General features: G+C 36.8%; 1 protein-coding gene across 1 annotated transcript; it reads right to left on the bottom strand.

Annotated features, from left to right (window-relative positions):
• Positions 1–252: 252 nt before the first annotated feature.
• On the bottom strand, positions 253–1349 carry LOC115981112. Its single transcript, XM_031103296.1, has 3 exons — positions 1259–1349; positions 764–1014; positions 253–672 (listed from the first exon to the last, which is right to left on the bottom strand). The coding sequence occupies exons 1-3, from the start codon at positions 1347–1349 to the stop codon at positions 253–255; spliced, it is 762 nt and encodes a 253-aa protein (XP_030959156.1).
• Positions 1350–18125: the final 16776 nt, after the last annotated feature.

Genomic DNA, 18125 nt, shown 5'->3' with positions numbered 1-18125 from the left:
CCTTTTGGTGAACAAGTCTCCACACTTGTTTGGCTAATAAGGCATTGTTGAATTTTTTAATATTCCAAAAGTCCATCCCCCTACTTGATTTTGATGAGCACAAAGAACTCCATTTAACCCAATGGATCTCTTTTACATCACCTTGTTCCCACCAAAATCTACGGATCATCATTTCTATCTCCTTGCACAAGCTAACCGATAATTTAAAGACACTCATCGAATATGTTGGGATAGACTAAATTATCGCTTTAATCATGACCGCCTTGCCTGTGATAGTAGCTTCGCTTTCCAGCCTTGCATTCTAGCCCAAATCTGCTCCTTCATAGTGACTACAGAAGTTTTCTTATTCCTACCAATGAAAGAAGGAAGACCCAAATATTTCTCATAGTGCTGGATAGCCAATACTCTAAGGGACAATTTAACGGCTTCCTGTGTTTGATCATCAGTGTTTTTGCCAAAGAAAATGGTAGTTTTCGCCTGATTTATCATTTGGCCACATGCAGCCTCATAATAAACAAGCAGAATTTGAATTTTCTGACATTCCTCCAATGTTGATATGCAGAAAATTAGGCAATCATCAACAAAAATAAGTGGGTAAGTTTTGGTCCATTCCTGTATAGAGAAAAACCCTTTATATCTCCCTTCCTTGTCTAAGGATGGCATCAAGCCCTTCTGCGCAAAATAGGAACAAAAAAGGTGAGAGAGAATCACTCGGCCTCAAACCCCTAAAGGAGGTCATAATTCCCTTCATCTCTCCATTAACCAAAATGGAGTAAGAAATGGTGTTGATACACTCCATAATCATTGCCACCCAAGAGGCTTGGAAACCCATTTTTAGGATTATTTTCTCAAGGAAAATCCACTCCACCCTATCATTGGCCTTACTCATATCCATCTTAAGAGCCACAAAACCCTTCTTCCCTGTATAGTTAGTCTTCATGTGGTGCAAAGTTTCAAAAGCTATCAGGATATTATTAGTAATCAAACGATTAGCAGTGAACGCACTTTCAGTTTCTGAAAATAATAGAATTAAGCATAGGCTTAAGATGATTTGCAATATCTTTACTCACAATCTTATAAATCACATTACACAAGCTTATAGGCCGAAAATTAGAGACATTTTCTAGATTATTGACCTTAGGAATCAAAGTGATAAAAGTATGGTTTATAGATTTCAAGATAGCACCTAAGTTTAGACTAGACAAGACTGCCTAGTGAATATCAGTCCAATAGGTCTGGAAGAAGAGAGGGGGCATACCATCCAGTCCCAGGGCCTTCAAAGGCACCATTTCCTTTATAGCAGCATCCACTTCCTCACTTGTGTAAGCCCGAGCTAGATCCGCTTGCATCTCATCAATCACTACCTTATCCACCACATCCAAAATTTGGTTTAAATCATGGGCTTGTGAGGAAGTGAACAACCGAGAGTAAAACTCATTCAATATTCCCGTACAGGTATCCTTATCCTCATGCCACACACCATCATCATCCTTCAAACCTTTTATAAAATATTTCCTCTTTCTTTGAGTGGCTAACCCATGAAAGAATTTAGTATTTTGATCTCCACTCTGTTACCACTGAATTCGAGACCGCTGATGCCACATTTTCTCTTCCCTATCATAATGAACTAGCAACTCGGATTTAAGGTGAGCCAACTCAGTACAGACCCCAAACTTGGCTACTTTGGGAATGTTCAGAGACCACTTAAGTTTAATATAGAAATTTCTTCCAAAAAAAAAAGGTTTAATATAGAAAGACATATAAGATTTAATGAACATTCTCTTCAAATAAATGCCACTCCTCTATGAGACTTAATCATAAATGTTCATTAAGCCTCCAATCTCTATTTGATATTCACATGCTTGTTCCTAGATGAATCAGGTGTTGTGTGCTGACTCCCTTTTCTCTTCCTTGGTCCATTTGGTGGGTCGCATACCCTCGGGACCATGTCTACTACGAGCTGTAATCGTTGGCAACAATGAGGGGCGCCTACAAATCCAAACCTAATTTTGATAAAGATTGTTGCAAAAACTTGGTCCAACAGTCTTGTTCAATCTGATAAAACCATTGTAGGCTTTGAATATCACCAATGAAAGGGCTTCCTCCCACTACGACTTTTAATAGATGCTATGTTAGATTTTAGATTTGTTGATGATGGTTGAACAATGCCACGTAGACTTGGCTAGATATGGTTTTATAGATCCATCCTAGGATGGTAGTGGTGGGGTGGTATATCCAACATGTAGTATATTTTCTTTGTCAAATGAAATCATGGGCTCTGTTAGTATTGTTGTTCCCTCATGTGGATGACAATCCTTTTAGGATGGTGATCATAAACATAACAATCCATTTAGGGTGGTGATCACAAACATAGAGTTGTATAGTTGCCATGAAAATTAAGTGTCTGTTCGGGGGCCCTTTTTTATGTTGCTCGGCCACGTGTTATCCACTGGAGGGGTGACCTTGCTAGGCCTGAGTTGTGTTTGGGGAGTTGCATCCAGAACTCAACATTGGGCTGCATGGTCCAATGGCTACCGACGTACTTTTAAGCCTACAAAACCATTAAAGCCAAAGTCTAAGAATCATGATAATGGTTGAATAAAGATATAATATGTGTTTGATATAATAGCTTAGATTAGTAGTTGTAATAGTAGTTGAAATAAAGTAATATGTATTTAAAGGTGAAGTAATCATGTATTCAATGATGTAAATTTAAAGATATGGAAGTAGAATCACTTATCTTTATATGGTTTGTAGCTTCAGCTGTATAGCATCTATGAGTTGATAGGATTCCAGTAGAATGACTCAAGTGATGGAGAGGTAGTTTGCCATGATAACTTCAAGATTGAAGGGGAAAAATGGGTGCAACTAGAGAGAGAGAGTATGTCCAACTGTGTGTAGAGGCTAGTTAAACTTGTCCCTTTTATTATGCACTTAGATGAGTTTCCCCTTAACAATGCTCTTTTAGTTGTTGTAAAACTATGAATAGGATTGCCTTCCATAAGAAGGGCTTTTGTAAGATGTATTTGTGCCTTCTAAAAGAAGGGCTTCATGTAAAATAGATTTATGTCTTCCATGAGAAAGGCTTTGATATGATAAGGGCTTTAGTATTAGAAGTTTATGCCTTCCATGAGAAGGGCTCTTATAAGAGTGGTGGAGAAGTGTATTGAGATGTGTTTATGGGCAACAAAACAGTAGAATTTTAGAGTGAGAGAGTATGAGAGTGGAGCTTAGAAGAGTTGTGGTGTGTTATATGTAATGGTGTAGTAAGTGTGTATGATATTGTGTAAGAGAAATGGAGAAAGAGATTTTTAGAGATATGGGTAGCAAGATAGATGTATTTTCTGAATATGGAGAGTGAGAGAATGAGTATAAGAGAATAATGGTATTGTAGTGTGTTTAGCACTACTACTGGGATTTTCTACTGGGGTATGGAATAGAGCTTATGAAGGACATTTATGAGCTACGGGCTGAAAAGTTTAGTTCCTAATTTGGAAACTAAAAACTAGAACTTCATTAAGAGCTCAAGAAGATAATTAGAGGGAGAGAAAATAGAGAAGTTTATGAGAGAGTTATTCCTCTCTATTGGTGGGTTTTGAGGTGTTGATGAAGGGCTCTATTTATAGCTAAGTTTAAAAGGGGGTATTTTAGCAAATAATCTCAGCCAAAATCTGTCCCAATTAGTAATAAATCTTCAGAAATCCTAGGATTTGGCCAAAAATGGTATGTTTAGCTTTAAGATGTTCTTGTTGTTTTGGGTAATAGCTGCTGGAGGAAAGAGTAACAGAAAAGGAAAGTATTTTAGCAAGTAAAAGATAGTTTCTTTAGTTGGTTTTGGTTTTTAGTCAAATGAGGAAAATCAGTAATGTTAAGGCTATTGAATGAGTTGTCACAGCTGTTTTGAAAAAGTTGTCCCAACTATCAAGAAAAGCTATCATAAGACAATTGTTGCTTAGGGCAAAAGCAGATGAGGTTAGCTGGGTGATGTCAGACTGTTGGAGAAGATATTCAGCATTTATTTTATGGGTTTGGCTAAAAATGGTAAGATCTCTTTTAAAGGTATCTTTCCATTTTGGGTATAGTAGCTGGCCATTGGGATTTTAGCATTAAATGGCTGTGATGTCAGTTTCAGTCAGGTGTCAAGTGCTGAACACACTGTTGGGGTTCTGCTGGAAAGGTTTCCTTTTTTGAGTGTTTATATTTTTTTTTCCAAGATTCTATTACAACACATTCTTAGTAAGTAATAGAATGATTGATTGATAGTTAATAAAGCTTTAGAGATCTAGTCAAAATCTCTTTATGTTGTGACTTAATCTTGGTGAGCAAGAAGAGTATTTAATGCTCTACTCTAGTAGATAGCAGAAGAATATTTAGTCTGATTGTGGCTGATAGCAGTTTGATATTAGAGATATCATGAATATTTTATATATTTGGAGATTAAAGATAGCCAATCAGATTAGGCCATGTGTTTAAGTTGGACTTTAGCTAAAAGTAGTAATAAGATTTACGTAGAATAATATAATTAAGTTTCTAAACTTGTATAGCAACAACTAGAGATTGAATGAATAGCTATTTGTTTAGTATTTAGATGGCTGGGGATTTTGAATATAAGTTTTAGCAAAAGAGTAATGGGGAGTTTTATTATTTTAAGTGCTATGTGATGAAAGATGCTTACCATATGTTACCCGTTACACATGGACTCATCAAAGTTTAGGGAGTTGGAGAAGACATGCCAAGCAACATGTTTCTTTTATCAACTTTAAACTGCTGGAGCTTTATTGAACATACTTCTTGGCCCTCCAAACCACGACTCCCAAAGTTTTTCCAAAGAGACTCATATGCTTGGATCATAAGCCAGAGATAAGATAACATACCTTGGGTTTTGTTGTCATTTTACGTAAATATGGGCTTTTGTTGAAGAAGCCGTTTGCCATGAGTGTAAGAATGGTAATATAGGTCGTGAGCTTTGATTCATTACTTTAGCCAGATCCATATGTTGATGTTAATGGTGTCATGAGGTTATGATCCTAATTGATGAAGAGGAAATGTGGACCATGACTTTGCCCCTTGAAGTAAGGATCTTGTGGGCCATGTAAGCCCAATCCATGAGATATAAGCTTATTTTTTGGGGGCTTTAAAGAGATTTACCCAAAAAATCAATAATATGTTGATGTGACGTGGGTTGCCAATGAAGTAGTGCCATGTGGGGCGAAAAAAGAGTCCTCATCATTTAGCTCCCTAAATTCATGGGCTTGTACTACAAGGGCATGCATGAGTAATGGGTTTGCTTGAAGACCTCTTTAGATGAGCTAGTCTGAGATTGTTGACTGTTGGAGATGATGCTATTGGATTGAAGGCAGTAAGGCAATGTTGCAGCTGGTCAGGATTGCAGCTGGATGTGGTGCTGCTGGATTAAGGGCAGCAAGGTGATGTTGTAGTTGGTAAGGATTGTAGCTGGATGTGGTGTTGCTTTGATTATGATTAAGTTTGTTGAAGTCGATGCATTTGGAGTTGACTTCATTCTTGTAGTTGTGACTGCAATTGGTCCATTCAGAAATAATATGAGCACAACTTTCAATGTTACGGCTAGAGAGGATACCACTCTTGATTCAGTGGATTGAAGTTGTTGCTGCTGAAAGTGTGAATATTAGGTTTACTATTGGAGTAGTCTAGAATGTAGTTTAATATCATAGCAGATGAATATTTTGTTAATACTGCTGATTGTAGTCAATTCTTGAACAAAATTGATAGAGATAGCCAAGATAATATGAGCTTCCCATTGAGATCTCGTCCTTGTTGGAAGAGTTGCTTTAGGAGGCATAGAGATTGAATGGCCACTTATAGGATTGGTTGCATGATCATGATTATATTGATAGAGTTATAAGTGATGATCATATTGTTGGATCTGATAGTACTGCTAGTGTAATAAAATAGGTGCTGGATGTGTGTAGATTCAATGCAGTAGAAAGTTCCATAGCTAGAGCAATAGCCTTGATTTAATTGGTGGAGTGACTGGTCTATATGTAGTCCTCTTAAATAGATAGTGAGAGACCAAGCCCCCAAGTGTAAGATCACTGCAACTTTGATGATGACGTCGCAAATATCCCAGCGGTATGATGCATAAGACCGCCATGATTCCAAAAGTGTAGTGCATGGGACTACCACGGCTTTGAAAAGGATGCATGAGATTGCATAGCTTGATATAATAGAACTTCAATGGATAGAGCTCCATTTGTTGCTTGTAATTTTGTGAGAGTGCCGAATTGATGAGTAATGTGTTCTTGAAAGAAGTTGGCCGCTACTAGACCAATAGAGTTGTATAGTGGAAATGCCTCCACTGATATTGTTGTATTTTGTTATGATAAATATCCAATTGTAGCCCCCAGAGATGGAACCTTTGGATTGATAAGACCAAGCCCCTAAGTGTAGAGAGGCCTTGGATAAGCATGTATTAGCAAGTGAGGAGTACCTTGACAAATTCAACAGTGAATCTGGCACTTTGCTACTTGAAATAGTGTAGGTACTTGTGGTCATGATCTTGTATGATGATTGCTTGATTGAGCATGCTAGATTAATAAGTCTATCTGCTAGAGGCATTTATATAGACTAATGGATTTGCTGGAGTTCTAAACATGAGTAGCTGGAGTTTGTTCTGTCTGCCAAAGCAAGCTGCTGGGTGTATGTCAGTTTACTACTGGAGTAATCTAGATGACTTTCTGATTTGCTGAATGTAATGAGTGTTGAGTAGATGATAATGATTGAAAATATTTGATCTTTGTGTCATTTGTCTATAAAGGAAATAGTAATGGTAGCTTCTAGGAAATTATGGCAGGCATGAGTTCTAGTGATAAGATAGGAAATATCAGATTGATGGTGATGGTCTGGATCCAGCAATAGAATAGTACAGTGGCAGCTTTCCCCTTGTGTTTAGGAAGTAAGTTCAGCCGAATCTCTTGCTTCACTTAAGTAAGAATCAAGGGTGCCACTTGACAATGTTGATAGATGATTCTTTGAAGTGCATGTATTTTGTAGCATGGAGTAGTAGTGTTGATGATTCTGGTTGTCTCCTTTGATACATCCTTTGTCGGACTTGGAAAGGTTGGAAATATCTTCCACTAGTCACTTGTAGATGATTACTCCATCTTTTCTAGCGGTGCCAAGTACAGGTGGATTCTTGTCAAGCTATTGGCCATTTGCTTCTTGCATTTTTCACCATTCAATGGATTATGATCAGAAGTAACAAGGACTATGGAGTACTCATCTTGCTTTCTAGCGGTGCAAGGCTTTTACTGATGCAGTAACTTTTCAGACCTTTGCAGCTGCTGGGTAGATTGTGTGATGTGAAGATACAATAGTACGGAGTTTGGAATAGTTCCATGAGATTGCTGGATGGATTCAAGTAAGACTTGGATCTAATTTTTGCTTGCAGAGGGCTGCAAGAGTGATCCTTAATTCTTCATGAGAACATTTTTAGCAAAGATTCCCCATGTGGCAATGGAAGTAGGTTGAATATTGATGTAGCAAAATGTTGGAAATGTTGGCATGATCCGTGATGGATTATGAAAGTTCTCTTGCAAAGTTCTCCATTTCTTGGAAGTAGGTCTTGAATGATAACCTAAATATTAGTGAAATAGAGATAATTGCCATGAGATTTACCATAGGCTTTGATAAGTAATTGCCATGGGCTTGAACCATGGGCTTTTAATATGGGATTGAATTCTATTGATAAAATAGTTTTACCATGGACTTAAATCATGGGCTTTTGAAATATATTGTTGCCAAAGTATTAACTTTGGGGTTTGAGCATAATATAATATTATTTTCCAAACAATATTTGGGCTTCTATGAAATAATTATTTGTCCAAAAAGTAATAGTTTTGGGTCGTTGATATTTTGTAAAATATTGCCAAGAATAGTATTTGGGTTTTTGTAAAATTTTGCCAAAATATTATTTGGGCTTTTGATAAAATATTGCCAAGGATGGTACTTGGGCTTTTCAGTATTTGTAAAATTTTGTCAAACTAGTATTTGGGCTTTTGATAAATTATTGCCAAGAATAGTACTTGGGCTTTTAGTAGTATTTGAGTACTTGTAAATGGTTGCCAAAATAATATTGGCCTTTTGTAAATAGTTACCAAAATAGTATTTGGGCTTTTTTTTTTTTTGTAAATAGTTGCCAAAATAGTATTTGGGTTTTTTGGTAAATAGTTTGAGATTTTGTAAAAATATTGTTGTGTAGCAGACTTAGTAAGAGTGCCATGTAGCAACGGGTTTTGTAAGGGATGCCGTGTAGCAACGGACTTTAGGGTACCATGTAGCAACGGGCTTTAAAGGTGCTGTGTAACAGCAGGCTTTATAAGGGAGCCATTTAGCAACGGGCTTTGTAAGAGTGTTTTGTAGCAACGGGCTTTAGAGATGTCGTGTAGCAATGGGCTTTGTAAGGGTGTCGTGTAGCAATGGACTATGTAAGCAACGGGCTTTAGGGTGCTGTGTAGCAACAGGCTTTAGAGGTGCTGTGTAGCAATGGGCTTTGTAAGAGTGTCGTGTAACAATGGGCTTTAGAGGTGCCATGTAGCAACGGACTTTGTAAAAGTGCCATGTAGCAACGGGTTTTGTAAGAGTGCCATGTAGCAACGGGCTTTAGGGTGCCGTGTAGTAACGGGTTTTGTAAGAGTGTTGTGTAGCAACGGGCTTTAGAGGTGCCATGTAGCAACGAGCTTTGTAGAGGGTTTTTGTTGGGCTTTTTAGGTTTTTCCTACAAGGTAAATGAGTTTGGGCTTTTTATAGAGATGGTATAATTTTGTTGCTGAATATGGTAATGGTATGGTAAGTATTTGTGTGGGCCCAAAATAATTTATGGGGCTTGTATAGAGAGTATTTGTGGAAGCTCAAGTTGGGTAATAATGTGAAGAATATTTGGGTAATATGTGGGAAGTATTTGTGGGGGTTATTTGATTATTTTGTATTTGGTGAGTGGGTAAATAGGGATTTGAGATGTAATAATTCGTCCAACTGAAGAAGTGTTTTCTATTAGAGGCTTTTCTGATTGAACTGTTGGAGAAGAAAATAGATTGTTTAGCAAAATGAAGGTTTTCTACTGATGAGACCTGTTGCTGCAGAAGTGATGGATAATAATAGTAACAAGTTTTTTGAGCCAAGTTAGCAAGGTATTAGGAATAGAACAAAGTTTGGCTACAAATGTGTTTGAAGTCTTAGGCGTCAATCCACAATCAAAAGATAACATGTGTCATTGTCATGCACATGACTTACTTAATCAAACTTAAGTGATTGTATATGATCATTTTAAGTAAGTCATGTGCATTGCACATGATAGGGACTGATAATAGTTTAATTTTGCATATTTATATTATTATTAGAAAGTATTATCATACTTATTTTGAATTAATTCATGCATTTTATAGTTGGTTTTGGAATAATGCTAAATAATCAATTTTGTGCTTAATTGAATTTTAATGCATGAATTTGTCTTTTATAGGATAATGAAATTAAATAAGTTGATTTGTGCAAAGAAGAAAGCTAATGGACTTTACTTTTATAAAGGCCATGATAAAGTCAAAGAAGACCAACCCAATTATGTTAGGACATTTTAAGTAAGTCATGTGCATTGCACATGATAGGGACTGATAATAGTTTAATTTTGCATATTTATATTATTATTAGAAAGTATTATCATACTTATTTTGAGTTAATTCATGCATTTTATAGTTGGTTTTGGAATAATGCTAAATAATCAATTTTGTGCTTAATTGAATTTTAATGCATGAATTTGTCTTTTATAGGATAATGAAATTAAATAAGTTGATTTGTGCAAAGAAGAAAGCTAATGGACTTTACTTTTATAAAGGCCATGATAAAGTCAAAGAAGACCAACCCAATTATGTTAGGACATATGTGTTTCACATATTAGGTACATATGTCGCTATTTTATGTAATTGGCTAATCCTTTGACAAAACGCAATTTACTTGTATTTGGGTAGATCTAGGATGTGTTTAATGCTTAAAGAAACATTGTTTCAAGTTCAAGTGTTAAAGCCATGCAAGTCTGTCCAAAAATCAAGTGTGAAAAAAGTTGTTCATTAAACCTTGACAGCTAGCATCTATCGAGACTTAGAGTTGTCTGTATATTGTGGCTCGATAGTAGCTCGATAGATAGTTATCCGTCGAGGTTTATGAAACTCCGATTTTTGAGTCTGTTTTTTATCTAATCTGTGATTATATGTTTGAGCTTTCTTTTCTCACAATCTTAGATATATATAAGGATTATTTTAAGGGTCGTCAAAGGTGATACAAGTTGCACAAGTGTTAAACAAAGTTTTGTTCAAGCAAATTGTGACTGGAGACAGAATTTGTCCTAATTCATTTTTCTTGTGAAAAAGTTGTTGTGTTTGTACACCATAGGGTTTTGTGACCAATGAGCTTTTTGATCTTCATTGTGTGATGAACTGAAAAAATTTGCAACCAACAACCTTCTTTAGTTGGTGATTAAAGTCGCGTACTGAGATCCGCACAATTGGTTAGTCACGTACTGGGAGCCGTGTATTGAAAGGAGAGATTGTCACTACAAAACAAGTCCAATTGGGTATTGGGATAAGGGTTCAACTATAGGTTGGTATAAGGTACTAGGATTCATTTACTTGTAATCACTTGTTTTGATAATAGTAGATTCTCGGGAGTGGTGACTTTAAAATCACCCGGTGGGGTTTTTGCCGTGTAGGTTTTCCCCATTCGTAAACAAATCACCATATCAATTTAATTTCCACTGCATACTTAGTTTAATTAGTGATTTGTTTGTGCTGCCACATACATTGCATGTTAATTTGATTAATTAGTAAACTTGGCTAATTAATCAATTAATTTACTACAAAGGGTCAATTCATTTTTGGCCTATCAAGTGGTATCAGAGTAGGCACACTCTGATTAGGGTTAATCTTTGCTGTGTAATTCATTGACCCCTGTTTGTCATGGATAGAGGACAATATCTTATTATACCTCTCTTATTTGATGGCACTAACTATGCATACTGGAAAGTACGCATGAAAGCTTTCTTGCAGTCTTTAGATGAGAAAGTGTGGCAAGCTGTGGAGATAGCCTGGACTAAGCCTATAGAAGCGCCGGCCAATTGGGATGATGCTAAGATCAAGGTGGCAAACTTCAACAGCAGGGCATTGAATGCTTTGTTAAGTGCAGTCACTAATGAGGAATTCAAGAAGATATCCTCCACTAAAACTACGAAGGAAGCATGGACCATCCTCCAGACAACCTTTGAAGGAACCAATGCTGTCAAGGATTCAAAACTTCAGAGGCTCACTACAAGCTTTGAAGAGATCAAGATGGAGGAGGATGAGTTGTTTGATGAGTTCTATGCCAGGTTCAAGGACATAGTGAACTCAGCTTTTAATCTTGGGAAAACCATTCCTGAACTCAAGATTGTGAGAAGGGTGCTTAGATCTCTACCCGAGAGATTCCATGCCAAGATCACCACGATTGAGGAATCAAAGGATATTGACAAAATTCCTTAAATAGAGTTGGTTGGAAATCTACAGACTTATGAGTTGGGTTTGACAAGGATCAAGAAATCGAGCAAGAGCAAAAGCATGGCATTGAGGGCAAAGAGCAGTGATACTAATAAGTCTTCAGATGATGAAGATTCTAAGATGAAGTCCTATATTACAAGGCAATTCAAGAAGTTCATGAAGAATGCCAATGGGAAGGACTTCGACAAGGACAGTAGGCAATCTAGTTCCTCATAGTTCAAGATCCAAGACAAAAGGAAGAAGGATGCTAGAGATGGCGGTCAGTACACTGTTTCCTTAGGACCAAAATGCTTTGGGTGTTAAGGTTTCGGTCACATGAAACAAGAGTGCCCTACATATCTCGAGACCATTGGGAAAAGCAAGACACTTGTCGCTACATTGAGTGACACTGAGCCTGAGGATGATTTTGACAATGAGGATGACGAAATCCTAAATGCCTTCATTGCCACTGTTAATCCTATTGAGGGGATTGTTGAAGATGTGGATGAAGAAGAGGAATTGGTGGAGTCCAAGTTTAAGAAGATGGATGAACACGATGACATCCACACAGCCTATGCAAAGTTATACAAGGTCTCAAAAAAGCATGAGAAGATGTATAGGTTGACCACCAAGAAGCTTAGTGATGTGGAGTTGGAGCAAGAAAAAATCTCTACAAAGTTTGATGAAGCCAATCAGACTATTGGAGCACTGAGATTTAAGAATAACTTCTTGGTTGAGAATACCAAGAAGCTTGAGGCAAAACTGTTCCAAGTCAGAACTCAGTTAGAAAGGACGTCAAGGTCTAAGCTCGATAAGATGCTCAATCTTCAAAAATCAGCTTTCGATCGAACCAGTTTAGGGTATGATTTCTCTTCTCCTAGTATTGCTTCTACTAGTACTACTATTTTTGGTCCTCCTACTAATAATATTGAAACTGAGAATAATGTTGTTAAAAATGAATTATCTAGTGAGAACATAGACGGTAAATCTATCTTAGGAGTACCCCCTAAGCTTGACAAGAAAGAGATTAAAAACCCTAGGGTTAAGAAGGGAAACTCTCAAAAGCCAAAATAGAAAAAAGCAACATTTCTGTCATCATTGTGGAGCAGCTGGACATACTCGACCTAATTGCTACAAGTGGTTAGCCACTCAAAAGAGCAATAGCATGATCGCATCAGGAGATTAGAATCAGCTTTCATCCTCTTTTGCTCCTCTTGGAGATCTTCTCAAAGCCCTCATGTTCCTTTCGAACTTGAACAGTTTTAACTCTTCCCCCTCACCGCCAGATCAAGGGTTCGCTAAACAGAAGGTTCTTCCAAGGTGTGGAAAGAAAACGGCTCCAAGTGATTCTGTCACTTTTTCTCTCTCCTCTTCTTGTTTTTGTTTGCATTACTTGTGTGTTTTGCTTTATTATTTTGAGTTAGTCTAGTTTTATGCATTGCTTTGTTTTTACTTAATTTGTTTTTGTTTGTTTTTCTTTTCAATTTTGGTTTATTTTGTTTTTCATATAAAAAAAAATTGAAAAATACAAAAATAGTGTGTGTTTTGTGTACATTGGTGCTTATGTACCTTGGATGACCATTAAAACAAAGTTTTCTAAACTTTGTATCTTTTGTAACTTAGATGAGCATCTCTATGCACAACTAAGCAAGTGAGTTTTATGGCTCATGTTTATGATGAGTAAGGTTAAGTGATCTCTTGTACTTAACACTCGTATCACTCTTTTTGACGGGAAGGATTAGAAAATCCTAAGAGAAAGGCATAAATAACCATCTCACCACTGTTGCCCACCATTCATGAAATGACATCTGTATGCTTTGACAAAGCAAAAGTGCAATGTCAAAAGCTTAACATCATTGGGTATTTCTTTTCTATCTCTTATATGCCTATGCATGATTTTCTTAAAAGAAAAATATGCAACGAAAAGTAAAAGCAAAAAGATCAAAATGCTTTATATATGATTGCAAGCGTGTCCTCTAGGAGATGGGGGAGTTATAGGACGTACCTCGAAGGTGATAGTCCTCATCAAACAGTTATGATTGTGTGTGAGTTAAAGTGATTTTCTCATATCTTAAATCAGCATAACACGTAGACACTTATGCAATCTTGCGATGCTTTTCACACACAACATGCAATATTCTTTGTTACTTTTAATACATGTGCAGGTACAATGTGAATTGGCTATCACAAAGTTTACATGTGTTAATGTTGGCTCACTAAACTGTCTTGACTTGTTTTTGAAATATAAAATTGGTTAAACTTGTTTAGAGTGTGTGTGTGTGTGTGTGTGTGTTTTGGGATCTATGTGCTTAACATTTCTGATGAGAGATGATTTTGAGGGTTCAAAATGTTGTTTGGATCCTTGGTTGAGTTGCATATTTGATTGCATTCATATCTTTGTTTTTCTCTTCTTTGAAAAACTGTTTTTAAGTAATCTCGATAGCTCCTCGACACCTCTCGATAGCTCCTCGACACCTCTCGATACCTAGCTTATCTATCAAGCTCTTCAATTTCTTTTTATCGCAATCTCGACACCTCTTGATAGCTAGGTTAATCGATCGAGAAAGTTTATGTCCCCTCGATAGGTCCTTGACAGATCCTCAATCCATCGAGCTTTTTTTTGCCTTGGATACCTGCTCGATAGTTGCATTTGTCGAACCCTTTAAAGCTCAACACCTCTTAATCTGTCGAGAATTACTAAATTTGTATAAATAAGGTCCTTGCAATTTAGTTCTCATTTTGCTCGAACCCTTTGGAATGAGTTTTGAATATTTGATCTTAAAAACTTCATGCATTGCATCTCATGTGCATTATAACTATATTTTCATTAATTTAGGTGTGTGTTATACATGTGCAATTGATTGTGTGCTGGTAGGATTAGATTAAGCTAAGCCCATGATGCAATTACCTTTGCATGTCACATGTTCATGCATTCCCATGCATACGTTCTTTCTATTCACTATATTTTGATATATTTTTGCTTCTTAGGACTTTTCTGATTGTTTATTTCTCCCTCTCTCTCTTCTGTTTGTGTTAGTTTACTTCTATGGCACCCACACACAAATCTACTCCGTCCTAGAACCCTTTTCGTTTTGGGGCATCCACTTCTTCTGATCCTACACCTTTTTTTGTCCAGTTTCGTGATGAGAAGGCCAAATCAGACTCCTTTGAGAACTTTTCTCGACGAGGCATCCATTCTGAACGCCAAGTCATCTTGTCGGACTTCTCCAACACTGACCTTCCCACTATCATCCATAGTAGGGAATGGGAGTCAATATGTGACGTCCCGGTCACCTATCCATCTGTGTTGGTCTAGGAGTTCTACTCCAACATGCATGGATTTAATTTTTCAATACCTCTTTTTATTACTCGCGTTCGAGGTACGCGTATTGTTGTCACAGTGAATATTGTATCCAATGTGCTCCGTGTCCCTAGGGTAGAGCATCCTGACTACCTTGGTTGTGATCGCTTGGTTGTGATCGCCTTAAGATAGTGTCTAAAAACGAGCTTATTTCTTCTTTTTGTGAGCACCTTTCTAATAAGGGTGAGCGTCAGTTCATTTACTGTTTGGGCTTTGCTAAAGGTCTTCATTTTCTTAACATGGTCATGACTTTTGTTTTACATCCCTTATCTCATTATAACTCTATTTTAGAGCCTGGTGCTTGGTTTTTGCTTTCACTTTTAGAGCATGTTAGTATAGATTTTCCCTCCCATTTCATTCTTTCTATCATAGATGTGTATAGGGATTTGGCGACCCGTGATAAGCTCATCTTCCCTTCGACTATCATGAGGATTTTATGTTTTTTTTTTTGTTCCCTTTCCCTTGTTTGTCCACTTCTCTATTATGAGTGCTATAGATGCTGCTATCATTAAACGAAGCGAGGCAGAGTTTTGGTCAAGGCAGTCTGGGTCAGTAGCTCCTCCCACTCCTTCAGCTCCATCCATATCTGCTCTCTCTTCTTCTACGAGCGGTGTGACTCTCGAGGACATCATGGGACAGCTTTAATGCATGGATGCTCGTCTTGACACTCTTAGTGATGGAGTTGTGTCAAGTGAACACCCGTGTGGGTTGTATTGCCAGGCGATCATGGATGGCTTCGTTACTTCTCCTCGACCTATTCCAGAGGCTTCTGAGGATGAGGATGATGATGATGATGCTATTGCTTCCGATGATGAGGATGATGGAGATGCTAGCTCTTCCAGTGCTAATGAGATGTCTACTTGACACTCTTACCCTTTGTCACTCGTAACAAAAAGGGGGAGTAGTTTTGGTTATGAGAGTAGTCATAGTTAGGGAGAGAGTTAGTATAGGAGATTTTTGTTAGGGGGAGTGTTGATATTAAGAGATGTAGTGAGGATTATATGTATCTTTTTCTTCTCTCTTTTATAGATACATTGTTTGTGTACATGTGTCTTGTGACCATTTTGACATACATTATACTTATATTCTTTATATATATTGATGTATGTTCTTTCACCTATCTCTCTATGTGTTGTTTCTTTTCTATCTTTATACACATGCTTCTTATTTCTTGTATGCAATCTATTATTTCTGTTTCACACTAAGATGTCTTGATGAGTTTTGTTTAAAGTGTTTCAGAAATACAAGTTGTCAAAGTCGACTTGCCATAAACTCTCTTCTTGCAAAGTTTTTCAAGAGTTAGTGTTAGGATAGATTTTATTGTATATAACAAGTGAATATAAGTTGAGTGATTTATGACTTCTCTCATATCTCATTTATTTGTTGTGGTTTTGTCACAGATTGTCAAAGGGGGAGATTGTTAGGACATATGTGTTTCACATGTTAGGAACATATGTTACTATTTTATGTAATTGACTAATTCTTTGACAAAACACACTTGTATTTGGGAGATCTAGGATGTGTTTAATGCTTCAAGAAATAAGGTTTCAAGTTCAAGTGTTAAAGTCATGCAAGTCTATCCAAGAATCAAGTGTGAAAAGTGTTGTTCATTAAAACTCAACAGCTAGCATCTATCGAGACTTAGAGCTGTTTGAATCCCGTGGCTCGACAGATAGGTATCTGTTAAGGTTTATGAAACTCAGATTATTGAGTCTATTTTTATCCAATCTATGATTATATGTTTGGGTTTTCTTTTCTCACAACCCTAGACATATATAAAGATTACTTTGAGGGCCGTCAAAGGTGACACAAGTTGCACAAGTGTTGAACAAAGTTTTGTTCAAGCAAATTGTGACTGGAGACAGAATTTTTCCTAGTTCATCTTTCTTGTGAAGAAGTTGCTGTGTTTGTACACTGTAGGGTTTTGTGATCAAGGAACTTCTTGATCTTCATTGTGTGATGAACTGAAGAATTTTGCAGCTAACAACCTTCTCTAGTTGGTGATTGAAGTCGTGTACTGGGATCCGCGCAATTGGTTAGTCACGTACTAGGAGCCGTGCATTGAAAGGAAAGATTACCACTACAGAACAAGTCCAATTGGGTATTGAGGTAAGGGTTCAATTGGATATTGAAAATTGAGTATATTAATACACTTAAACTTGAGTTAGTTGGGTGTCAAAAATAATAAATGTAACTTAATGCTAAAGGCCCATCGTTGAAAATTGTATCATACTTGTTAATTGTCATTCCAAATTAAAGACGTTGAATTAAGAAAAAATCTTATCCATTTGAAGTTGGGTTTTACTAACGTATGCTCTTAGGGCATATGTTAGAAAACAATTTTAGGAAAAATTTTATTTAAAATTGAAAAAGTTGTCAAAAAAATATTTTACTAAAATAGATTATTAATGTATGCCTTTGAGCATTCACATTCCATATCTTCGAACTATTCTATTTTACCATCTTAGAAGTTACTTTATCTATTATACCATACCATTTTACAATACTCCTAACATCCCAACTTTTATTTTACAATACAACACATTAAAATAATATGAATTATACAATAAAATAATAAACAAATTATCTCTCTCTCTCTCTCTCACTCTCACACACACACACATTTCTGTCCATGCCTCTCTATCCCTCTCTCAACAACCAAACAACCTAATCACCACCATGCCTACCACACCACCATTGCCCATTGCCCACCAAAATCCCACTAGAACCAAAAACCAAATTTAAAAAAAAAAAAAAAAAAAAAAAAAAAAAAAAAAAAAAAAAAAAAAAAAGAAAAGAAAAAGAAACCCAGCAAATACCCAACAAACCCATTAAAAAAACCAAACAACCCAATTACCACCACCATGCCCACCATGCCACTATTGCCTACTGCCCACCAAAATCCCATCGGAACCAAAAACCGAAATTAAAGAAAAAAACAAAAACAAAACCCACCAAAAACCCAGCAAATCCATAGCAAAAACAACCCAATCACCACCACTGCCCACCACGCTAACCTAAACCAACCAATCCAACTCTAACCCAAATCTCATTCAAGTCTCTTAGAGGGAGTTTCACATACATATACACTTAATTAGGCTAGAATAAAATATTTATCTTGTAAAAAAAATAATTTAAAAAAAAAAAAAAAAGCCAAGCTGGCATGGCATTGGAATGTTAATGCACTTATGGATGAATGTGCCCAGGGGCACAACTTGCTCCACCAATTT

The sequence above is a fragment of the Quercus lobata genome, chromosome 3 (assembly GCF_001633185.2).
Source record: "Quercus lobata isolate SW786 chromosome 3, ValleyOak3.0 Primary Assembly, whole genome shotgun sequence".
Classification (NCBI taxonomy): Eukaryota; Viridiplantae; Streptophyta; class Magnoliopsida; order Fagales; family Fagaceae; genus Quercus; species Quercus lobata.
This window is presented reverse-complemented; position numbering and strand designations above follow the sequence as displayed.

What these genes read in the sequence shown, in the direction of transcription:
- LOC115981112 (XM_031103296.1), bottom strand. Translation starts at nt 1,349, where the DNA reads ATGCAAGCGGATCTAGCTCGGGCTTACACAAGTGAGGAAGTGGATGCT. An exon ending in GAAGGCCCTGGGACTGGATG is followed by an intron (nt 1,015 to 1,258) that starts GTATGCCCCCTC and finishes TATTATTTTCAG; the next exon opens with AAACTGAAAGTGCGTTCACT. An exon ending in CCATTTCTTACTCCATTTTG is followed by an intron (nt 673 to 763) that starts GTTAATGGAGAG and finishes TATTTTGCGCAG; the next exon opens with AAGGGCTTGATGCCATCCTT.